This window comes from Notolabrus celidotus, chromosome 18 (assembly GCF_009762535.1).
Source record: "Notolabrus celidotus isolate fNotCel1 chromosome 18, fNotCel1.pri, whole genome shotgun sequence".
Taxonomy (NCBI): domain Eukaryota; kingdom Metazoa; phylum Chordata; class Actinopteri; order Labriformes; family Labridae; genus Notolabrus; species Notolabrus celidotus.
In genome coordinates, this window is record NC_048289.1 from 3,238,842 (window position 1) to 3,264,544 (window position 25,703).

At 43.9% G+C, this 25,703-nt stretch overlaps 2 protein-coding genes across 2 annotated transcripts in view; one reads left to right on the forward strand and one right to left on the reverse strand.

The window, feature by feature from the left end:
• Positions 1-1,770, reverse strand: part of LOC117830474 (homeodomain-interacting protein kinase 4-like) — a 16,443-nt gene extending 14,673 nt beyond the window's left edge. The window contains exon 1 of the mRNA XM_034708614.1: positions 1,582-1,770. Within this exon, the coding sequence (XP_034564505.1) occupies positions 1,582-1,770 (189 nt within the window). The remainder of the gene's footprint in view (positions 1-1,581) is intronic.
• A 22,233-nt stretch (positions 1,771-24,003) lies between these two features.
• LOC117830413 (urotensin-2 receptor) lies at positions 24,004-25,089 on the forward strand. The gene has a single exon (XM_034708522.1). It carries the CDS (start codon positions 24,004-24,006, stop codon positions 25,087-25,089), a length of 1,086 nt encoding a protein of 361 aa, XP_034564413.1.
• The last annotated feature ends 614 nt before the right edge of the window (positions 25,090-25,703 follow it).

Here is a 25,703-nt window from a genome sequence, read left to right on the forward strand (position 1 = left end):
TTGATTAATCGATTGATTGACCTGCGGAAGTGTCCTTGGGCAAGACACTGAACCCCAAATTGCTCCTGCTGTTGTTCAGCTACGTGTGAATGTGCATGAATGAGATTAGCTAACACTGATTGTCCCTTACTATAGCAGCATCAGTGAGTGAATGTGGGGTGAATGGGTGAATGTCTCTTACTTGAACTCTTCCTGTCCCATTAAAGTTCCTAACCATAGACCTTTCTGGAGTCCCTGAGCTCCCTTGTCTCGTAGGTTCCTCTGAGCTGCCGTAGACGTCCTCCTGCCATGGACTTTCCAGACTCCAGCTGATACGGACGTGCTGGACTCCAGCAGCAACAGCTACTACTACTCGTCTCATCGCTATCACCGCTCCCTCTCTCTCTTATTCTCCTCTATCCCTCTCTCCAGACCCAACTCGGCTTCAGCAGATGTGTGTCTAACATGAGTCTGGTTCTGCTCGAGGTTTCTGCCTGTTAAAGGAAGTTTGTCCTCTCCGCTGTAACTAGCTAAATATTGTGAGGTGCAATGCTCATGGTGGATTAAGGTGGGGTCAGACTGAGTCTTATCCTGTCTTGGTGTTGGGTCTCTGTTCATAGTTTGACATAGAGTGGTCTAGAGCTGCACTGTTTGTAAAAGAGTCTTGAGATAAAGTTTGTTGTGATTTGGTGCAATACAAATAAAGATTGATTGATTGATTGATTGATTGATTGATTGATTGATTGATTGATTGATTGATTGATTGATTGATTGATTGATTGATTGATTGATTGATGTCAAGAGTAGTGTAAAAGAGCTTTGAGTGGTCAGAAAGAAAAGACATATAGAAGTACAAGTCCCTTTACCATTTACCCTGTCACACCAAGGCAGCAACATCCAGCTGTAAGAAATTAAGGATGAAGAAGAGCTAAAAACTAGAGTCCCTAAAGTGTCCACTTGAGGCAGGCTCCAAAAAGTATTGGACACCAGGTACCTTACCATTCAAATAATAATCTTTACAGCAGAAATAAACATGTTTACAGCCTGGTTCAAAAAACAGTTTAGGTCTGAATAGCTCATTTCTCTTTCGACACACACTGTCTGGGGGTGAATTAAGATCTTAAGATTACAGGTTTCGCATAATTAGTGGTGTGGCAGATTTTACTGACATGCAGGCACACTGTAGCTGTTAGCAAGAAGGTTAAAGGCCAAACACAACTCCACCTCTGCGCTGTAGTTAGGTTGACAGAAAGTTTAGCCTCCACCAACGATAGGCTTCAAAACCAATGAATGACACCACTGAGGCCACGTCCATGTATTACACAGTCTATGGTCGCTCTTCTCTGTTTCTCAGTTTCCAGCTCCATCCACTGTTCTATCATCTTCATATACAGGCCCAGAAAATCTTAACTTCAAGAAAAGTTACTGCACACTGTAAGTTCTATTTATTATTGCACATCAGCTTTAAGATGATAAAACATGACGACTTGTTGGAGTTAATTAACTTCAGCTTGTGTTTGTGCACGGTCTGCAGGGCAGTCTATGTGAAAGAGTCTGACTGCAGCAGGGATGGCGGATGAGAGGTATCTGTTCTTCATACACCATGGGTGAAGCAGCCTGTGACTGAAGGAGCTGCCCCGTGCCGACAACTTTGCCATGCAGTGGGTGAGAATTGCTCTCTGTGAGAGATGACAGCTTTGCAATCATGCTTCTGTCTTCCTCCTGCTCCATGGGGTCGAGGAGGAAACCCCGACTAGAGATGGCCTTCTTCACCAGTTCATTCAGTCTCATCCTCGCCTTTCTGTCGCCCTCTTGTGCTTTCACAGCCCCGTAAAACAAAAATAACACACTGGGACACTATTATTGCTCTGTAGAGGGATCAGTATTAAACGGTGCAGCCATGATGCTGCCTGAGCTGGGCAGAGAGGAGCAAATATCCTGTTCCTGCTGCCAGAAAATTGGCCCATCTCAAGTAGCTGCCCCCTGAGTACTTACCTAGAGATCCTATCATGAGCAGGTCCTCAGTTCAGTTGCTGAGAACATCCACAGTATCCTCAACATCAGAACGACGACAGGGCCCATCGGGATCACCATCCCCTTTGTGAAAGAGGGAGAAAAATGACCACAAAGCAACCGGGCTGCTTGTTACTCCAATGGACTGGAGGCTTAGTGCAGACCTTGGTAAGTGGCTGCAGTTTCCTCATCAAATCACTGAAACCACACTGCGGCCAGACATTGTACTGTGGTCTGACTTAACAAGGCATGTACTCATGCATGAGCTCACTGTATCGTGGGAAGAACGGATGAGGAAAGTCTACATGCGCAAAGAGCGAATTATGAGAAACTGAGAGACGAGGTTTTAGAGGCACATGTTGGCCAGTGGAGCTCAGGGCTCTGCAGGCCGGTTACTCTGGAGCCCTCAGGATCAGATACACAAGACTTCTATTTTTGCCGGATGCCGGAGCACAACGCATCAAACTCAACAGAGCAGATGGAGCGAGACAGGAAGTCAGGCACCAAAACTAAATGAAAACATCAGAGAGGAGGAGGAGAATCCTTGATTCAGTAATTGCTGATGGAAAATCTCAGTCATATGACTTCAGCTGTCCGGCGGTCCTGAAAATGCAGCCGGTGGGTGTTGGCAGACAAGAGAGCACAGAGCTGGACCACACACGGACCGGACACGGATCTGGTGGAAGTCTGATGTGACTCTTCATGAAGATGAGAAGGGGTTCAGCCCTCTTTAAGACTGGAAAACTGAAACAAAACAAAAGTTCTCAAGTCCTCAAAATAAAGCTGACTGCTTGGTGAAGACCACTCTAACATGACTTCCTGTTAATAATATCATGCATGCTTACCTTCATCACATATCTCTCCCTCCCCTCACCTCCTCTATTCTACTCCCCTGCCAACATAAAAGCACAGGACTCTATAACCAGGACACTGTTTGTTCTTCAAATGTAGCACAACATGATCTGAACATAACAAGTGTGAATCAAATATTGTACACTTTTTAAAATGTCCTGTTTTCATATGTGAATGCTTTTATGTGACAAAGTTTGAGAGGACACAGATATTTCTCTCTTTTTGTGTCTCCTCTGAATCTAATACAGGTGCACTGGATGATGCATCAGTTGGTAGCAGACGTTCAGAAGCTGGAAACGTAGCTAGCACGACTGAAAGTGAACCATTTCATAGGTTTTGTGTCTCAGATCAGGATATCCGCCTTCCAGTAAGATAACCTTCAGAAGACGTTTCTCGTGCTTTCACCCGGCCCACAGCGCATGGTACAGTTACTCCAGTTTTTCCATCCTGTGTTGCTGCTGACCTGAAAGAGAACAGTCCAGAAGTGAGGGAGATCATTGACTGCACAGAGCCCATCTTCTCTCACTCTTCAGTCAGAGGTTTTCAAGGGGTTAATTGGGATCGCCTCGTGTGGTGAGTCTTCTGAGGCGGCTCGATCTCAGGGGGGGAGCTCACTGAGCGATGTGGAGTCCTTCACTTAGAGGTGATTGCTGCATGACGGTTAGAGGGTTCACCACTGAGAAGAGGCTGGAGGATTTTTACTTCATATATATTTGTTTATATGTGCATTGTGTTGTGTCATATGTTATATAGTGTATTGTTGAATATCCTGTATTCTATTTTTGCTTTGGAAACATGTTTAACTCTGAACTTCATGTTGATAAAGCCAGTTTGATTGGATTAAATTAAATGTATGGATTTATAAATAGATGACACGCCTTCCTGCTTGAACTCGGGCGGAGCTTCATTTACCTTATTGTTACTCACCTGTATCTATTATCATATCTGCATTCAGTGAAAGTAGACAGGTTACCTGTGCACAACTTAAAATAGAACTTAACACATGTAGAGACAAGATTTATTTCACAACTAAGTTGAAGCATTACCCTGTATGCAACTGATATGTGCAATGTGAAACTTTAAACCCCTGAGACCGTGTAGGAGAGAGGGATAGAGGGAGATGAAGAGAGAGAGAGATGATAGTGGTGAGACAGATAGTAGTAGTTGTAGCAGCTGGAGTCTGGCACATCCACAGCAGCAGAGATCCAGAGGAACCTACGAGACAAGGGAGCTCAGGGACTCCAGAAAGGTCTATGGTTAGTAACTTTAATGGGACAGGGAGAGTTAAAGGAAGAGGCAGGCAGACAGAGGAGAGAGAGGGAAATATAGCCTATAGCAGCATAACTAAGAGCTGGTCCAAGCCTGATCCAGCTCTAACTATAAGCTTTATCAAAAAGGAAAGTTTGAAGCCTACTCTTTTCACATTGTATCTGCTGGAGGGGAAACCACACACTCTTCTGTATACATTTAATTCACTACAATAGTACCCAAATGTCACCCCTCCCCCTTCCTGCCTGTAAAATGACATCTTTATGAGTGTTAGATATCTACTGACCTAATGTCAGAGCCACACATTTGATTATTCATATTTAATCACTCATATTTACCCACATCTACACTAAGTTACTTAAAGTGTAAATAAACTTTTATACATTGAATCGTGATGAGAAAATTCACAGTCACGACACAGTTTCAGAAGAGAGCTCCGAATAGAAACAGACTCTCCTCATCGAACAGACCCACTGTCCCAATCATCTCCCACCGTCCACTTAAGCATACTTTGTTCCTAATGCCTACCTTTCACAATCAAGCAAAGACAATATTGACATACACTGAAGCTAAAATCAGGGGACAGGAACTAATCCATCTCAGCTCAGTATTTAACCTCCGCAGCAGCAGTCATTTTCTCCTCAAGCATATTGTTTGATTGAATTGTTTGTCTCAGTAGGTTGTGCAATTCTGGAAAATTACTGTCAAGTGAAAGATTGATAAAATCAATCAATCAATCCCCTGCTGAGCTGAATCAGACAGCATGTGATGCGTCCTTCTGTCTGGATGACAGTTTTAACAATTACTGACTCATCTAATGCGTGGCTTTTTCTGTGCGATGTAGCGTCACAGCAAATTCTTCCTGAGTATTACTGAGAATCACATTGTGTGCTTCAAATTGGACTTTTTTTCTTGATGTCAGTGGTGATCTTCGTTTCAGTCTAAGCCCTCACCTGCATGTTGATTATTGTCGGCTTTTTAAAGTGTCTACAATAAAGGATCATCGTGAGAGGATGATGTGGATTATTTATTATTGCACTTTGAAATTTGTTTTTTTGTAAATACATTTTTTAATTGATTTTTAAATTTAACAGAGTGAATGTAAAAGATAGAAAATCATACAGAAAACACATAACACCACCAAAAGTGACAGAATATTAAAACATACACAGAAAATATAACAATGTTGATTCAAATTATAAGAGAAGAACTTTACAATGAAAGCATGAAGATTACATTAAAAATAAATAAAAGTGATGCTTAAATTGTAAGAGTACATTTTCAAATGATTTCAGACAAAACCTTAAAGCTGGGGTTGGTAATCAGATTTAGACACACTTTTTGTTATACTGGTTAAAATGATCTTTATGTCCTGATGGTAATCAATACATGATGTGTTCTTAAAAAAGAAGGAAGAAAAGCTGCTATCTACAGTCGGAGTAAACCTGGGAAAACACCAACCAATCAGCCTTTTTTGGGTGCCAAAATGTTAAACCATTCAAATCCCGTCCTGTCGTTCTGCCCGCCTCCTGCGCGTACATTTCCCCGGCGTGTACTCTGAGTCCCCGTCTCCTGCCTCTACTTCCCCTGACTCTACAGACTGCCCCTCTTCCTCAACCTCGGGCCTGTCCCCTCTGACCTGATGAGGTGCTTTGCTCAGGACTGTTGTCCGGATCAGAGTCTAAAAAGCTCTCACCACGGGGGCTCTGACAAGCAGAAGAATGAATGACATTTAGTTAGTCCTACAGAAATATAGATGTACTGTAGCGTCCGTCCGGACGCTGTAGTGATGACGAGCCGATTAGTGAACACGTTGAGTTTTACTAACCGGTCACTGTCGGCCGTGATCACGACAACCAACAAAACAACAATCAATGTTTGAATGAATGAAGAACTTCTCCTCTTGTCTCTCCTCTCTCCCGCTTACACTCTCTACACCTCTCCTGATGCCTTCACTGACCGTCAACACTGTAGGAATTAAGAACATCTACACTGAACACGTCTAACAAACAGTAGAGCTGTTACAGTATTATATATGTGTTATAACTTTTCTCCTGATATCGTGTCACCAGTACAACTGGATAATGCTAGCATGACAGTTGTGAGTGCTAACAGCAGCCATGTTTGTTTGTGTTTTTAACTTTCACTATGAGAATGTTTTGGTGAGGACCGGTTTTGAATCAGTCACCATCATATGGTCGCAAGAGGGAGGAGGGGAGGGGTTAGACGGAGTCCTGAGGAAATGCTACGTTCAAATTCATGCTAGTTTTCCGAGACTGCCAACCCTAGCTTTAAAGCTGGGGTTGGCAGTCAATCAGATTTAGATCCACTTTTTGTTATACTGGTTAAAATTATCTTTATGTCCCGATGGTAATCAATACATAATGTGTTCTTAAAAAAGAGGTAAAAAAAAGCTGCTATCTACAGCCGGAGTAAACCTGGGAAAACACCAACCAATCCCTGCCAACAGGAGCCAAATGATGAAACCAATCAAATCCTGTCCTGCCGTTCTGCCTGCCTCCTGCGCATACAGTTCCCCAGCGTGCACTTCCTGTCTCCTGACTCTACTGACTGCCACCCTTGTTCGACCTCGGGCCTGTTCCCTCTGACCCGATGAGGTGCTTTGCTCAGGACTGTCACCACGGGGGCTCTGACAAGCAAAAGAACAAATGACATTCAGTAAGTCCTACAGAAAATGCAGATATATTATATGTATTATAACTTTTCTCGTGATATTGTGTCCCCGGTACAACTGGATAATGAAAAGTACTAACAGCAGCCATGTTTGTTTGTGTTTTTAACTTTCACTATGAGAATGTTTTGGTGTTTTCTTACCGCTGAGTGAGACATGAGTTGACGTAGTGCAAAACCCAAACGATGTATTGAGGACCGGTTTTGAATCAGTCACCATCATATGGTTGTGAATCAGCGGCGCTCATGCATGTGAGGGGTTAGACGGAGTCCAGAGGAAATGCTACATTCAATTCATGCTAGTTTTCTGTGACTACCAACCCTAGCTTTAAAGTAAATAGAATTGTATTAAAAAATAATGTTAAAAAATATTGAAACTAAAATACAGCAAAAAGTTATCAATATATTGGCACACCTTCCTCACAATATAAATACAGTACGTGTAATTTGCATAAACGCCTCACAATTCCAGCTCTTCTTCAATCTTACAATATCTGACAAAATTCAAAAATGTCTCCAAGATATGAACAAACTCAGAAGCCTTCTTCCTCACTACATACAGAGGTTTTTCAAGAGCCAAACTTACTGCGTGGTTTATTGGTGTCATTCTGGAGGTGTGTTTAACTAGTGGTTGCCGAACCTCAATCAAAGTAACTTAGCACACCCTGCAAAGTTATTAACACTCTCTGCTTCTCTCCTCACAAGTGTTATTGTCTGAATGTTAATCTATGTAATCTTGATATCTTTCATTCTTTTTTTTTTTAACTCAACTCAACTTTATTTATGAAGCACTTTAAAACGACCACAGCCGGAACAAAGTGCTGTACATAAATAGACAAACAACGCAGGCATAAAAACAATTAAAACATAGGATAATAAAACAATAAAAACAATAAAACAATAAATAAAAACAAGCCATAAAACACTAAGACAGGAGCAGAGTCTCATGCAGGGTTGAAAACCAAGGAATAAAAACAAACTAAAAGCTGAACTACGGACAGGAGTTAAAAACTAGCATCAGTTACTACAGCTGTTTGTGACAGGCAGGAGTTGTACTATGTAATTTGCTGTGTCCCTTTGAAAATAAACTATATAAATACAAAAAATAATCATATATAATTATTCCTACCTGCTCATATTAGGGTTTAAAGTTTCACATTGCACATATCAGTTGCGGACCGGGCAATGCTTCAACCTAGCTGTGAAATAAATCTTGTCTCTACATGCATGTGTTAAGTTCTATTTTAAGTTGTGCACAGGTAACCTGTCTACTTTCACTGAATGCAGATATGATGATAGATACAGGTGAGTAACAATAAGCTAAATGAAGCTCCGCCCAATTTCAAGCAGTAAGCGCGTCATCTATTTATAGTTAGAGCTGGATCAGGCTTGGACCAGCTCTTAGTTATGCTGCTATAGGCTATATTTCCCTCTCTCTCCTCTGTCTACCTGTCTCTTCCTTTAACTCTTCCTGTCCCATTAAAGTTCCTAACCATAGACCTTTCTGGAGTCCCTGAGACCCTTGTCTCGTAGGTTCCTCTGAATCTCTGCTGCTGTGGACGTGCCAGACTCCAGCTGCTACAACTACTACTATCCGTCTCACCACTATCATCTCTCTCTCTTCATCTCCCTCTATCCCTCTCTCCTACACGGTCTACGGGGTTTAAAGTTTCACATTGCACATATCAGTTGCATACAGGGTAATGCTTCAACCTAGTTGTGAAATAAATCTTGTCTCTACGTGTGCATGTTAAGTTCTATTTTAAGTTGTGCACAGGTAACCTGTCTACTTTCACTGAATGCAGATATGATGATAGATACAGGTGAGTAACAATAAGCTAAATGAAGCTCCGCCCAATTTCAAGCAGTAAGCGCGTCATCTATTTATTAATCCATACATTTAATTTAATCCAATCAAACTTGCTTTATCAGCATGAAGTTCAGAGTTAAACATGTTTCCAAAGCAAAAATAGAATACAGGATATTCAACAATACACTATATAACATATGACACAACACAATGCACATATAAACAAATATATATGAAGTAAAAATCCTCCAGCCTCCTCTCAGTGGTGAACCCTCTAACCGTCATGCAGCAATCACCTCTAAGTGAAGGACTCCACATCGCTCAGTGAGCTCCCCCCCTGAGATCGAGCCGCCTCAGAAGTCTCACCACACGAGGCGATCCCAATTAACCCCTTGAAAACCTCTGACTGAAGAGTGAGAGAAGATGGGCTCTGTGCAGTCAATGATCTCCCTCACTTCTGGACTGTTCTCTTTCAGGTCAGCAGCAACACAGGAAGGAAAAACTGGAGTAACTGTACCATGCGCTGTGGGCCGGGTGAAGGCATGAGAAACGTCTTCTGAAGGAAATCCTGCGTGAAGGCGGATGGCCTTATCTGAGACACAAAACCTATGTAATGGTTCACTTTCAGTCATGCTAGCTCCGTTTCCAGCTTCTGAACGTCTGCTTCCAACAGCTGTAAGTGTACTGATGCATCATCCAGTGCACCTGTATTAGATTCAGAGGAGACACAAAAAGAGAGAATATCTGTGTCCTCTCAAACTGTGTCACATAAAAGCATTCACATATAAAAATGGAACATTTAAAAAAGTTTACAATATTTGATTCATACTTGTTATGTTCAGATCATGTTGTGCTACATTTGAAGTACAAACAGTGTCCTGGTTATAGAGTCCTGTGCTTTTATGTGGACAGGGGAGTAGAATACAGGAGGTGAGGGGAGGGAGAGATATGTGATGAAGGTAAGCATGCATGATATTATTCAAAAGGAAGTCATGTTAGAGTGGTCTTCACCAAGCAGTCAGCTTTATTTTGAGGACTTGAGAACTTTTGTTTTGTTTCAGTTTTCCAGTCTTAAAGAGGGCTGAACCCCTCATGAAGAGTCACATCAGTCTTCCACTAGATCCATGTCCGATCCAGCTCCGTGCTCTCTTGTCTGTCAACATCCACTGGCTTCGTTTTCAGGACCGGCGGACAGCTGGAGTCATGTGGCCGAGGTTTTCCCACGGTAATTACTGAATCAAGCATTCTCCTCATCCATGTTGTCTTTCTGGTCCTCTGAAAACCTCTGACCTGTTGACTCCAGGCCTGGCTCTGCTCATCATGACGGTTTGTTGTTGTAGTTAAGTGAAATACAATCTGGTGATAACACAGAGTGTTTGATTCTGAAAATTAACCGGATGTTTTCATTTTGTTTTGGTGCCTGACTTCCTGTCCCGCTCCATCTGCTCTGAAGTGATCTGGAGGGCTACAACCTGCTGGATCAGAGGTGCAGCCGGAATGCAATGAAGCGGATCCAGTGGAAGTTAACACATTGACTAGAGTAGAAATCTATCAGATCTGGTGCTGTGATGGATCATAAACAGACCGGACACAATGCCCTGCATGTAACAGACCTATTTCCAGTTAACTTTATAATTTGTAAAATGTTCCTCCAGATATTCTCTTTTGGCATTCCACAACTTCTTATGTTTCTGATGCCACAGTCACAACCATGTTGAAATGTGACGCTGACATCAATTTTAAAATGAACTGCTTAGAAACGTCTTCATAATGCAGTGCCAGAGCACATCATCTAGGTGTAACATCAAACAGCACTCATCTAGTCTTCTATCCATCTCACCACTATCATCTCTCTCTCTCTCTTCATCTCCCTCTATCCCTCTCTCCAACACGGTCTCAGCAGATGTGTGTCTAACATGAGTTTGGTCCTGCTGGAGGTTTCTGCCTGTTAAAGGAAGTTTGTCCTTGCCACTGTAACTTGCTAAATGCTGCAAAGTGCTCTGCTCATGGTGGATTAAGATGAGATCAGACTGAGTCCTGTCTGTAAAATGGGACTGGATCTTATCCTGCCTTGATGTTTGGTCTTTGTTAATAATAGAACATAGAGTACGGTCTAGACCTGCTCTGTTTGGAAAGAGTCTGAGGATAACATTGGTTGGGATTTGGTGCTATACAAATAAAATGTTTTATTTATATTTATACTTAAAAAGTGCCAGATAGATGCCCTTATAATCAAATTTAACATAAAAAAGTGTCCTTACACATGCGTTTGAAACATGTTAAGCTAGAACATAAATATTGCAAATTGGATGCTCACAGAAAAGTTCCCTCTGGAGTCCCTTCCAGTCTGCATCATGAGGAGAAGGTCTTTAGGATGCCTTGTTTGTGGTAAACATGTAAAAAGAAAACTAACTGTGTACTAAATGTTGAAGGAAAGAATTTTGAACCAAGAATAACCCTGAGAACATTTACACATGCACTCTACCTTGGGTACTGATACTTTCGGGCAAGTATTAATGATTCCTAATCCTTCATGGAGTTCTTTACAACAGATCACAAGGTTTTATTTACTGCATTATTGCAAACTGATGAAAAGAAGTGAATGTACTAACTCCTTTAGACCTCCTCACTTTACCCAGATATCTTCAGCCCCCTCACAGATTATTGCTTGACTCAGCATTTCCTCTTAGCATAATGCACCATATGCTGGGGGCAATATTGAGCACACAAGGCAGAGCGAACTCCAAAGAACAAGAAGACTCTATTTAGAAAAAGAAGCTTCAAATTAATTACTCCGACCTTTCCGATCTATACTCACCTGCTGCTCCACAAAATAATTTTACAGATGTTGTTTTTAATCCAGGGTTCAGCAGTTAAGGCTGATTTATACTTCTGCATCGGCCCTACGCAGCAGGGGATGACCCGGACATGAGAACTACATACTTGTGCGTCGATGTGTTCGTGTTCTCCGCTGAGACGCCTGAGGGCAGTGTGGTCTCTCTGATAGCCGGTCGCCTGTTTCTGGCGCCGCTACGATCTCTGTTTCCTTTTCCACAGAGATTCAGAGCGTGTTATGTTAATCTACAGCTGATACATGTTGCTGTTTATCATACAGACATGATTACATGAAGAATAGAGAGGAGGAAATTAAATACACGGATGATGAGCGGGGATCCTGGAAGTGCTGTAAATGCAGGAAGTACAATACCATCGAGAGGTCCAATCACAGGACTTGCAGTCCACATCGATTCAATGTGTTGCTACCATAGACTGTAAAAAATATGGACGCAGGATCCGTGACGTCACCCATCTGTTTCTGAAGAGCTGTTTTGAGGCCAATCGGCTGCGGCAGCCATATTGCTTCTGTCGAGCCAGTGTGACGTAAAGAGGCGGGCTTTGAGCCTCCTAGCCAACAGCTGCAGTGTTCCTGCAGGCAGCTGTGCCTCTCATTGGAAGACTAGTAATCTCAATATCTTCTAAATTACTGAATTAGAAAAAAATTCACCCCCCTCACAGTGAGAGGACATCGAGAAATTAGCTTTTCAGACTACACTCATCTTTTGTACCAGGCTGTAAACATGTTTATTAATGCTGCAAAGATCGTCTTTTCCTCATTCATGTGTATGTGACTTCCGGTACTTCCGGAGCCAGCCTCAAGCGGATCCTCGATGAACTGCAGCTTTTAACACTTCCGCATTGGACTCATATTTTTAGACCGGAGGTTGCCGCTTGGTTGCTACATTTTGGAGGAGGTGCACATCAGCTATGTGCGAAGGTCTCTGCTTGGGTACAGGAGCTACGTGGACCTCCGGCATAGGCTACGCTGTTGATTCAACTCAGAAGTATAAATTAGGCTTTAGTCTCAGTGATTTTCCTCCTCCTTCCCTCCTTCCCTCCTTCATTCACTTAATTTGACTAAAATGCACAATTTGCGTGGCCCAACAAGAACTTACCTCCACTCACGTCTTAACATTGACATTGAATGTTTTTGTCGCATTTGGTGGGAATGCCCCGTTAAAGCAGACTTGGCTTCGACTGACACATTGAGCAGATCTTACACCAGGTGCACCAAGCTGGACTCAGACCAGTCTTAGCTGCGCCTGGTCTCATCATGTGCATTCATGTGAACGTACGTGAAGCAATGAATGTCTCCAGGTAACATACTTTTATCCACTCTACTCTCCAATCAGAATATCAATCAGGGAAATTAGGGTGGTCTGGGACCAAATCCGTCTTTCTAAAGCGGCACAATCATGATGATCATGGTGATGATAACTGCCTTGACCTTAATGTAACAAATAATGAGAAATTATTGAATGATTGCAACATGCAGGCCTGCTTATTGTACCTAAAGTCCCCAAAAGTAGTATGGGAGGTAGAACCTTCGGTTATCAGGCCCCTCTCCTTTGGAATCATCTACCAGTCAGGGTCCGGGAGGCAGACACCCTCTCTACTTTTCAGAGTAGGCTTCAAACTTTTCTTTTTGATAAAGGTTATAGTTAGAGCTGGATCAGGCTTGGACCAGCTCTTAGTTATGCTGCTATAGGCTTAGACTGACACACTGGTATCCTGTCTTTCCCTCTCTCTCCTCTCTCTGTCTGTCTCTTACTTTAACTCTCCCTGTCCCATTAAAGTTACTAACCAGAGACCTTTCTGGAGTCCCTGAGCTCCCTTGTCTTGAAGGTTCCTCTGGATCTCTGCTGCTGTGGACGTGCCAGACTCCAGCTGCTACAACTACTACTATCTGTCTCACCACTATCATCCCTCTCTCTCTTCATCTCCCTCTATCCCTCTCTCCAACACGGTCTCAGCAGATGTGTGTCTAACATGAGTCTGGTCCTGCTGGAGGTTTCTGCCTGTTAAAGGAAGTTTGTCCTTGCCACTGTAACTTGCTAAATGCTGCAAAGTGCTCTGCCCATGGTGGATTAAGATGAGATCAGACTGAGTCCTGTCTGTAAGATGGGACTGGATCTTAGTCTGCCTTGATGTTGGGTCTTTGTTAATAATAGAACGACTCTTCAGGTAACATTTGTTGTGATTTGGTGATATAGAAATGAAGATTGATTGATTAACAGCATCTGATTCTGTTGGTGAAAACACTGTTAATAACAAAAAGTCAATCACAAAGAATACACTCGATGTCAGAGCATAAGTCTTTGAGTCACTACCTGCTGGTTTAAGGTTTAGTTCAAGTTTATGGTTGTGAAGGGCATTGTAAGGGTCTGATCGGTGGATCTCTCCCTCCCTCCAGGAGGATCGTGGAGTCCAGGAAGCCAAAGGAATTATGAGTCACTCTGGCTTCTGATGCTATTTTGCCAAAACAAATGTTCTCTTCAAAATGTCCTCTCTTCTGTTGTCTCTGAGCATCATTCATTAAACTCACATGTCATTTAAAACTGTAACATCAACCACTTACCCTGAAGTGCACTCACACAGAGCAGATCATTTAAAGGTTTATATCTTGAGCTGCAAGGCACATGTTAAAGAAAAGAGCTAAAAAAATAAAGAGTCAGACTGAGAGTCTGACACCTCGGAGCAGGATAGAGAGAGCAGCTTCTAACAGGACTAGACTGGGAGGAGGATCACAGCATCTCTATTTTGGTCTTATTTATTCTTGTTCATGCCAGTAACCCATCTTTAGATTTTACAGGAATCAGTAAAGTCTGGGAGAAAAGACTCCCAATCCCCCCTTACCTCCACCCTTACTCATTCCTCCTTACCTCCACCCCTACTCATTCCTCCTTACCTCCACCCCTACTCATTCCTCCTTACCTCCACCCCTACTCATCCCTCCTTACCTTGACCCCTAAACATCCCTCCGTACCTCGACCCCTACTTATCCCACCTTAACTCGACCCCTACACATCCCTCCTTACCTTGACCCCTACTCATCCCTCCTTACCTCTACCCCTACTCATCCCTTCTTACCTTGACCCCTACTCAAACCTCCTTACTTCGACCCCTACTCATCCCTCCTTACCTTGACCCCTACACATCCCTCCTTACCTCAACCCCTACTTATCCCTCCTTACCTTGACCCCTGCTATTCCTTCCTTACCTCGACCCCTGCTATTCCTTCCTTACCTCGACCCCTGCTCATCCCTCCTTACCTCGACCCCTACTTATCCCACCTTACCCCGACCCCTGCACATCCCTCCTTACCTCGACCCCTTCTCATCCCTCCTTACCTCGACCCATACTCATCCCTCCTTACCTCGACCCCTACTCATCCCACCTTACCTCGACCCCTGCTCATCCCTCCTTACCTCGACTCCTACTCAAACCTCCTTACATGAATCAGCAAAGTCTGACAGAAGAGACTCATCCTTCCTCACCTCGACCCTTACTCATCCCTCCTTACCTCGACCCCTGCACATCCCTCCTTACCTCGACCCCTTCTCATCCCTCCTTACCTCGACCTATACTCATCCCTCCTTACCTCGACCCCTACTCATCCCTCCTTACCCCGACCCCTGCACATCCCTCCTTATCTCAACCCCTTCTCATCGCTCCTTACCTTGCCCCCTACTTATCCCTCCGTACCTCGACCCCTACTCAAACCTCCTTACATGAATCAGCAAAGTCTGACAGGTAAGAAGAATGTGCAGTAAACACTGGGCGTCAGTAAGTGCCTCATAAGGATGCACTTCATAACTCACTGACTGCTGATGGTGACTGCTTTAAAACTCTGGCTTCGAATGTTAAGCCTCTCCCTTTCAAAGAAGGCAAAGAGCATCAGTTATTTCATCCTGGTAAAGCAAGGCCACACAAACCCTCCCCCTGCAGGCCTCACCTACCTTTACTCTTCTGCTCCTGATTTAATGATGAGCTGTCCACAGTCTGTAAACATTAATACAGAATCAATCTCTTCCAGGCCACGGGATGGTCAGCTTAGCTTATAACGACCAAATAATCCTTGTGTGTGTGTTACAGGTGATCTCTCATCATGATTGTGTTAACATATTTTAACACCATGTGGCAGCTGTACTGGGTATCATACTATAAGCAACATTTAATACTCCAGCAGGTTGCTGACTCTGTCTGTTAGCACTCTGAACAGCAGGGCGAGGTCTACATGAACATCAATGTCCCTGGTTTCTGCTGTTTTTTGCAAATAAAAAGTGTTTGTACAACAAGATGTTGTTGCTGCTCTGACAAATATCATTTCCATTAGATAAGTTGGTCACACTTCACAATGATAGTACATATTTCTTAGTGATTAATGCTTACCTTATGTTGAAGGAATGCATGACTCATGATGTTCTCTGTTTGAATTCATGTAGGATGTACCATTAGTTCCTGATACTCATCATGAACTAATAATCAAGTTACTATGGCAACAGGTAATGACTACGTGTTTTGTTAAACACAGTCATTACCTAAAGTCAGTAACTTGATTATTAGTTCATGATGAGTAACAGGTACAAAAGGTGTTATTCAACCACAGGAACTATGTGCTTTTTGCCCGGAGAAACCAGGGTCTAGTTCAGGAACAGGACCACTCCTCCATAACCCAATCTAACCACCTGAAGCACATTATCTCCTTCACCTGTGCAATTATCAGTGCCCACACAGTCCTGGGAAATACTCTGAAGTGGAAAATTAGCAAGTTTTGAAAATCAGATTAGTAAGACTGAAGAATGTTTAACAATATTTAAAAATGCATTTAATGGGGCGCTGATGGCCTAGCGGTCTAAGCGCCCCACATACAGAGGCTACAGTCCTCGTTGCAGGGGTCGCTGGCTCGACTCCTGGCCGGTCGACCATCTCCTGCATGTCTTCCCCCGCTCTCTACTCCCCATATTTCCTGTCCCTCTTCAGCTGTCCTATGAAATAAAGGCAAAAAGGCCAAAAATATAACTAAAATATTAAAAAAAAAAAAAATGCATGAATGAATGAATTCATGTCCTGTATGTCGGCACACAGAACTCCTTTTGGTGAGTCCTCGATTCACTGTCACACGTTTGTACTGACCGGTTTTTCTGAACACCCATAAGTGTGACCTCTATTTGTTCCAGTTTCACTTTTTAAAGTAAAATGTAGACACTCAGGTCATTTGTTGTTGGACATCAATAATCAAATTAGTAGTATTCGTAGTACTGTGCATAACTCTGAGGCCAACGCTAGCCTTGTTGTTCTAGCAAGGTTTTAAAGACTATCCATATATTTCTGTTTTTTAAGATACAACCTCTAAATTCAGAACGTTTAAAAATATAAATCAGAACAAAACTGCTACTCCAGAAAGAAGTTTGAATCAATCAATCAAACTTTATTTGTATAGCGCCAAATCACAACAAACGTTATATCAAGACGTTTTTACAAACAGAGCAGGTCTAGACCACTCTATGTCAAAGTATGAGCATTGCACATCACAGTATTTAGCTAGTTACAGTGGCGAGGAAAAACTTCCTTTTAACAGGCAGAAACCTCGAGCAGAACCAGACTCATGTTAGACAGACATCATGCTGCGACCGAGTTGGGTCTTGAAAGAGGGATAGAGGGAAGCACGTCCGTATCAGCTGGAGTCCAGAAAGTCTGCAGCAGGAGGATGCCTACGGCAGCTCAGAGGGACCTATGAGACAAGGGAGCTCAGGGACTCCAGAAAGGTCTATGGTTAGTAACTTTAATGGGACAGGCAGAGTTAAAGTAAGTGATGAGGGGGGGTTGGGGGGAAAGGGGTGAGCTAGGATCCCAGTGTGTCAGTGTGCCAGTTCCCCCGACAGTCTAAGCCTATAGCAGCATAACAAAAGCTGGTCCAAGCCTGATCCAGCTCTAACTATAAGCTTTATCAAAAAGGAAAGTTTGAAGCCTACTCTTAAAAGTAGAGAGGGTGTCTGCCTCCCGGACCCTGACTGGTAGATGATTCCAAAGGAGAGGTGCCTGATAACTGAAGGTTCTACCTCCCATACTACTTTTAGAGACTTTAGGTACGATGAGCAGGCCTGCATGTTGGGAGCGTAGAGATCTAGAGGGGTAATAGGGCACTATGAGCTCTTTAAGATACGAGGGTGCCTGATCATTAAGAGCTTTGTAGGTCAGAAGAAGGATTTTAAATTCTATTCTATATTTTATTGGGAGTCAGTGTAGAGAAGCTAACACTGGAGAGATGTGCTCTCTCTTCCTAGTTCTAGTCAATACTCGAGCTGCCGCGTTTTGAACTAGCTGAAGAGTCTTTAGAGACTTATTAGGGTAACCTGATAAGAGGGAGTTACAGTAATCTAACCTGGAGGTAACAAATGCATGGACTAGTGAAAATAGGCTGACCTTGAGATTTGCTGAATTTTGGAGTTGAAGGATAAATCTTGATCAAATAGGACTCCTAGATTGCTAGCAGAGGTGCTGGATTCCAGACTAATGACATCTAAGGTACTTATATTATTAGAAAAAGTTTCTCTGAGGTGAATGGGGCCAATAACAATCACTTCAGTTTTTTCTGAGTTTAGCAGTAAGACATTTCTGGTCATCAAGGTGAATGTGACCTCCCTTTGCACTCAGCACATCTTGAACAGCCCTGATTTTTCTGATATTAGCAGGGATGTGAGAATCCACTTTTTTGCTGATGTCTCTCTGAGAGGAGCCTTGCTGATGCACAATTCTTCACAATTTAATGTTTGTAAAGAGCCGAGATCTTTAGTATGTTGCAAGGTCTTATATTTTAGCAAGCTTCCAGTCAGTCAAACTGATTCACAAAAAACAAGAAATGTAGCTCAGACAATCAAGGACGAAGGTCAAAGCCTCGAATAAACCTGCTTTAATACACAAAAGAAGTAGGGTGGCTCATGTCATCGGAACGCCAGAGTTAGAGACATGCCAGGACAGCTTAATTTAAACTAGGCTTCTGCTTCTTTCTTAGTCCTGCACACTCTCTTGTATATTCTGGTTGCATTCAAAATACTTAACATTTATGGATATGGTCATTGCTAGAATAACAATTTTGATGAGTTTTTCACAGCACAGTAGTCAGCTGTATATATAATTTACAACCCACTGCAAGCTAGGAAGAAACATCAGGCCCACATTTGTCGGTCAGAGGACGTGGAGCATCATATCCAGTCAGATTACCAGTTTTTACATCGCTCAGGAGAACATTCAGAGCGCACAGAGACAGAGAGCCGTGGAATTCAAAGACAGATACTCGAGGCAAAAGATGTTAAAATGAGGGGCTGAGGTTAACTACAGGGTCGGGTGATATATCTCTGTGGGTGCACACTAGTAATAATTAGTTTATCAAATATTAATTTGGTCTGTGGTTTTAAAGAAAGACTGAGTAATGAAACAGAAAAAAATCCCACATGCATTTGTTTCAGAAGGAGAGTACAGAGCCCATGAAGTTACAAAAAGTGAAAAAGTTCTTATTCTGTCCCACAAGACAAATATCTTGTGGGACAAAGTTATCGTCTTGTGCGCAGGAGATAAAAAATGCGTCTCACCACTATCATCTCTCTCTCTCTTCATCTCCTTCTATCTCTCTCTCCAACACGGTCTCAGCAGATGTGTGTCTAACATGAGTCTGGACCTGCTGGAGGTTTCTGTCTGTTAAAGGAAGTTTGTCCTTGCCACTGTAACTTGCTAAATGCTGCAAAGTGCTCTGCTCATGGTGGATTAAGTCCATCTTTGTGTTCTTGGATATGAGACCTAGAGCCAGGTGATATATATGAAAATATAAAAAGTGATCTACTTTTCTCTTTAAATGTCCTTTTTGATAAAACTTAGAGTTAAAGCTGGCTAAAGCTTGGACCAGCTCTTAGTTATGCTGCTATAGGCGTAGACTGCCATGGGAACTGACACACTGACACAGTGGGATCCCCTCTCTCTCCTCTCTATGCCTGTCTCTTACTCTAACTCTTCCTGTCCCATTAAAGTTACTAACCATAGACCTTTCTGGAGTCCCCGAGCTCCCTTGTCTCGTAGGTTCCTCTGGATCTCTGCTGCTGTGGACGTGCCAGACTCCAGCTGCTATAACTACTACTATCTGTCTCACCACTATCATCTCTCTCTCTCTTCATCTCCCTCTATCCCTCTCTCCAACACGGTCTCAGCAGATGTGTGTCTAACATGAGTCTGGTCCTGCTGGAGGTTTCTGCCTGTTAAAGGAAGTTTGTCCTTGCCACTGTAACTTGCTAAATGCTGCAAAGTGCTCTGCTCATGGTGGATTAAGATGAGATCAGACTGAGTCCTGTCTGTAAGATGGGACTGGATCTTATCCTGTCTTGATGTTGGGTCTTTGCTAATAATAGAATAGGGTACGGTCTAGACCTGCTCTGTTTGGAAAGAGTGTTCAGATAACATTTGTTGGGATTTGGCACTTTCTAAATACAGACTGATTGAAATGAATTCAACAGAGTTTCTAAACCTCAGAGATTAACGCAAAGTATCCTGATGAGAAACGAAATATAATCCCAAAACTGGTTAAATCTCTGCGTTCTCAAAAGTTTGGCTTTGCAGCCACCGAATATAAAAGAAGTGGGACATGTTCAACTTTAAACTTTAAGACTTAAACCTGCTGTTGGGACTCTGGTGGGATTGCATGGTGATTATCACAGAGCCTCTGTTCATCTGCAGCTTGAAGCGCTTATTTCGTTTGCACAGTTTGAGGGACAGGGAGACGACGGCATGATGTAACACATCCGCAAGATCGGTCATGGGGTTTTCATTTTTTATTTTCAAATTGTTTATTCCTCAGATTCAGAACGGATCCACTTCTTATTGCGTGATCCGTACAGAGCCACACAAGAGGAGAGTGCAGGTGTTCATGTAATTTACTGGCTGTACCAGGGGCTGGTGCTCTTTTTTGTGTTCTGTGGAATCGGATTCAATCATTCATCTGGAGAGGGGACTCGTGTGGGAGTATGTCTTGGATTGTGAATGTGTGGGTGTGTGGGTCTAAAAACAGACAGTGGTGCCATGGTGTAATGTCTTCTCTTTCCCTCTTTGCTTGAGCTGCTGTAGTGCGCTGATGCCCCCTTTATTTTCTCTCAGTGCTGCTCTGCCCATGAGCTGAAGTTTAATCTGTGACTCACCAGCAGACTTATAGCACGCCGCCACAGAGCCATTTATAGATCTGAGGATGGATAGTAGAGTATCTCGATCTGTCTGGAAGAGCAGTCACCCATAGACGTCTGAGCCTGTGGACACCTAGCTGTCTGGGGGAGATTATTGGCTCATGATCACTGGCTCAGAACAAACTCATCGATTTAGGAATGAAAGAGAGCAAAGTCCACTGATTAACAAGAAAAGGACAACTTCATTCATAATAAGGCAAACAGGAAGAGTGTCTCTGTTCCCATGTTCTATGCTTCACAGGCAGAGTGTGGTGTTAAAGGCCCTGGGAACCCAAATCAACAAAAACGTTCTACCTATGATATTTCAGACCATATGTAAATACTAAAAACTATGTAAAAATATTAGAACTCAACTTTGATCCATCTTTCAAATATGTTCAAGGGGGCTGGTTTAACCTGATATTTATCACGTAATAAATATCCAACCAATCAGAAATGAAACACATCTCAGCCAGCTCCCCTCAGTGTTGTCTTAGCTGTTAGCTTGTTTGCTAATCACGTACTGCCTGTAATCTGTCTGTATATCTGTCTCTCTGCTCTTTGAGCCGCTGTGCTCGTGTGTCCCTGTCTGCACATCCACCGCTGAAGATGACAGCTTGTTGCCATTCTTCTATTTTCTAACTGCGGTGATTTGGGGAAACTTTGGGACACGGTTGAGTTGAGCTAAAGCAGTCCCGCACATACTCCACTCATTTCCCCAGGACCGGTTCACTAACCATCCCCAGGACCGGTTCACTAACTTTCCCCAGGACCGGTTCAGTAACTTTCCCCAGGACCAGTTCACTAACTTTCCTCAGGACCGGTTCACTAACCTTCCCCAGGACCGGTTCACTAACTTTCCCCAGGACCGGTTCATTAACTGTCCCCAGGACCGGTTCACTAACTTTCCTCAGGACCGGTTCACTAACTTTCCTCAGGACTGGTTCACTAACTTTCCCCAGGACTGGTCCACTAACTTTCCCCAGGACCGATTCACAAACTTTCCTCAGGACCGGTTCACTAACTTTCCTCAGGACCGGTTCACTAACTTTTCCCAGGGCCAGTTCATTAACTTTCCCCAGGACCAGTTCACTAACTTTCCCCAGGACCAGTTCACTAACTTTCCCCAGGACCGGTTCACTAACTTTCCCCAGAACCGGTTCATTAACTGTCCCCAGGACCGGTTCGCTAACTTTCCTCAGGACCGGTTCACTAACTTTCCCCAGGACCGGTTCACTAACTTTCCCCAGGACCGGTTCACTAACTTTCCTCAGGACCGGTCCACTAACTTTCCCCAGGACCGGTTCACGAACTTTCCTCAGGACCGGTTCACTAACTTTCCTCAGGACCGGTCCACTAACTTTCCCCAGGACCGGTTCACTAACTTTCCTCAGGACCGGTTCACTAACTTTCCTCAGGACCGGTCCACTAACTTTCCTCAGGACCGGTTCACTAACTTTCCTCAGGACCGCTTCACTAACTTTCCCCAGGACCGGTTCACTAACTTTCCCCAAACAGCTCAGAGTTTAGACAAACAGCTCCGTCTGACACCCAGAGCCGAGCTCCTCTGCGTCCACATACTACACTTCAGCCTCCTCTGCTCCGGGCGTCCCATGGTCCTGATGCCCCGGAGACTACGGAGTGATAAAACTAATAAATGATAGAAGTCCTGATCCTGAAGTATTTTGTGACTCAGCACTCAGAGACCATTGCAAATGAATAATTTTCAGGTTCTGGAGTTTTGATGTCTTTAGATTCAGAGTCAGACGGCTCAAACATGCAGGCTGTGAACTCTCTCTTGACCTGTCAATCAAAGAGTTAGGCCACGCCCACACAGTCCTGAGAAATGCTCTGACCTGTAAAATAAGATGTTTTTGAACAGAGTTTTTTCAGAGTTATAGATGTTTATTTTCACTCAGATTTTTGTTGAAGCTAGATTACACATTACATTTTGATATTCTATATGAATTTTAAATATTCCATTTACGTTTACAGGGCCTTAAAGCTGCTGTTGGTAGTCACAGAGTAAACATCTGGTCAGAGAGAGGGACTCTAGATGTCAACACTATCCCTCCCTACCAGATTTCCTCTTAGCCCCTCAACACAGATCGGCGTGTGCATTCATGAAAGTGCCGGACTCATAACCAATCGGAGGATGTAGTAGGGGCCGCCCCTTAACCAATCAGGACAGAGGATTAGAGATTAGCTATGATTGGTCCGTGATAACGGGAACGAGGGGAATAATAACATTACTTGATACAAAGGCATTGGAAAACGGAGAGATTTGGCAATAGTCTCAAATTACCAATGGGTATTATGACCTTTTCTCCAAACCCAGCAGAAAAAGTCATGTTTTTACACCAGTCCTACCAACAGCAGCTTTAAAACTTGTACTTGAAAGTAATGTGAACTGAGCCCTAATTAAAGTGACCTTCGGTGCTGAAGCTGCAGCATTAACAGGTCGCTCTATATGACAGAAACACACTAAAGTGATATTTTCTGTTTTCCATTTTAAACTGATATTATGCGCTGACATTCGGAAATCTCCTCACATGATTATCGTCATAATTGTGGGTGAAACTTCTGAATAACTCCCTGACAATGGACTGCTAATTAACGTGGAGATAATGCTATGGCGCAGGCTGGTTCACACGCAGCAGAAAGGACATTAATTGTCTGCTGTATGCTGGTTCAGGTCATTATTATCAGTGCTGCGTGCTTAAAGGGAACGTGGGAGTCGTTTTCGGCCTATAAAAAACTCTGCGCGTAAAAACATCTGTTTATGCCTTCAGTCCACATCTCCCCCAGCTGCTGCTGATAAGCTCAGTCAGGCTTCAGCATCGTGTGCATACTCAGAGCCGACCAAACTTATGATAAAACATTTGAATGCATGTCACATGTCTGGTCCTCGGAGGCTCTCCTCTCCTCTCCTCTCCTCTCCTCTCCTCTCCTCTCCTCTCCTCTCCTCTCCTCTCCTCTCCTCTCCTCTCCTCTCCTCTCCTCTCCTCTCCTCTCCTCTCTCCCCCAGCAGGAATCACAATCCCTCCATCCAAACTGAGCCGAGCAGTGTTTACAGATCCGCCTGTGAGACGGGGGATAGACTACACATAGATTGTTTGAATACCGTTTGAATCTTTCAGAGATTTCTGCCTTATTTCTTCTTATACGAGATCTCCAGTGTGAGAGTTACAGTGGTGACGTCAGGAGCCATGAGCATCAGGCAGTGAGCGGAGAAGCGGAGCAGCAAGGCACAACGAGTGCCAAAGCGCAGCGCTCCAAACTTCTCCAGCACAGGACGGGAGCGCGGATCAACAGAACACCAGGGGACGAGATCATCGTGGGGAAAAGATGAACAACGATTCCATCAATTTAATCACGAGCCCGCCGCGGGTCGGCGGGTCTGGGGCTGTGGATCATGAACTCGTTATCACTTCCACTTTCGGGACGCTTCTCTCCTTTGTTTACATCATCGGGGTGTCGGGGAACGTGTACACCCTGGTGGTGATGTGTCACTCAATCCGCCTCGCCACTTCGATGTACATCTCCATCATCAACCTGGCTCTGGCGGACCTCCTCTACCTCTCCACCATCCCCTTCGTGGTGTCCACATACTTTCTGAAGGACTGGTACTTCGGGGATGTGGGCTGCCGCATCCTGCTCAGTCTGGACCTCCTCACCATGCACGCCAGCATCTTCACCCTCACAGTCATGTGCGCAGAGCGGTATCTGGCCGTGACTAAGCCGCTGGACACGGTAAGACGCTCCAAGAGTTACCGTAAAGGTCTGGCGTGGGGGGTCTGGCTGCTGTCTCTGGTCCTGACTTTGCCCATGATGATAATGGTCGCGCAGACAACTAAAAACACGCCGGACGGGGGAGTGAAGAGGATGTGCGCTCCCACCTGGGCGCCTCTAGCTTATAAAGTGTATGTGACTGTCCTGTTTGGCACCAGTATCATGGCACCGGGACTCATCATCGGTTACCTGTACATCAAGTTAGCCCGCACTTATTTAGAGTCCCAGCGAAACTCAGTGATCAGCAGGGGCGGTACTAAGCGGTCCCCGAAGCAGAAAGTTTTAATCATGATCTTCACCATCGTGTTGGTGTTCTGGGCTTGTTTCCTGCCGTTCTGGATCTGGCAGCTGCTGCCTCTCTATCACTCCAAGCCCCTGAGCCTGGCCTCGCAGACACACACCTGCATTAACTACCTGGTGGCGAGTCTGACGTACAGCAACAGCTGCATTAACCCTTTCCTCTACACACTCCTCACCAAGAACTACAGGGAGTACCTGAAGAACAGGCACAGGAGCTTCTACAGGTACACGTCTTCTTTCAAGCAGCGGCCGCCCAGCCTCTACTCGTGGGGGAAGTCTGCCTCCTCCAGCAACCAGTTCGAGTTCAACTCCGAGACGCTGGTCATGGGGGCACTGAAGTGACTTCTGGATGGCGTGAGAGAAAAACTCCTTTGGAACAGCAATAGGTGAGTGTTGACCTCTCCATTACGCGCAGGCCAGTGCGACACCGTGCGTCAGGAGTGCGCAACCAAACTTTCAGACTCTTTGCCTTTAATCTTCCTTCTTTTTTTGTTTTAAGCACTAACGTTTTCCTTTCATGGTATAATTCTTTATAGTGAGAAAGACATCTGCTGCTGCTCTTCATTTATCCTAATGATCCCCACTAGTACTCAAAACACTCCTCAGTGCTGTGCTTCTTCAGTGATACTCAAAAGGCCCCAGTGATATGAGCGCACTGAGTTAAAGTAAGACAGGATGTTTTTTTTTTAAAAAGGCAACAGGTTCACTTTGTGTTTTATTTGAAATAGAGATTAGGTAGAATTAATCAACATGAGCATTTCAGGATATCTGTGTCAGGTGGCCTCAGTGCGATATGATGCAGTTTGGCCCTTACTGACCCCCGACCCATTGCCATGAGTTTCAATGAAGCAAAGCAGGGAACTCACTAGGACAGAAGACAGCCATATGCTGTTATCTCATGATGACTCGATTTGTATGAAAGACTTCACCTGACTCACAATTTGTCAGTTGAATCA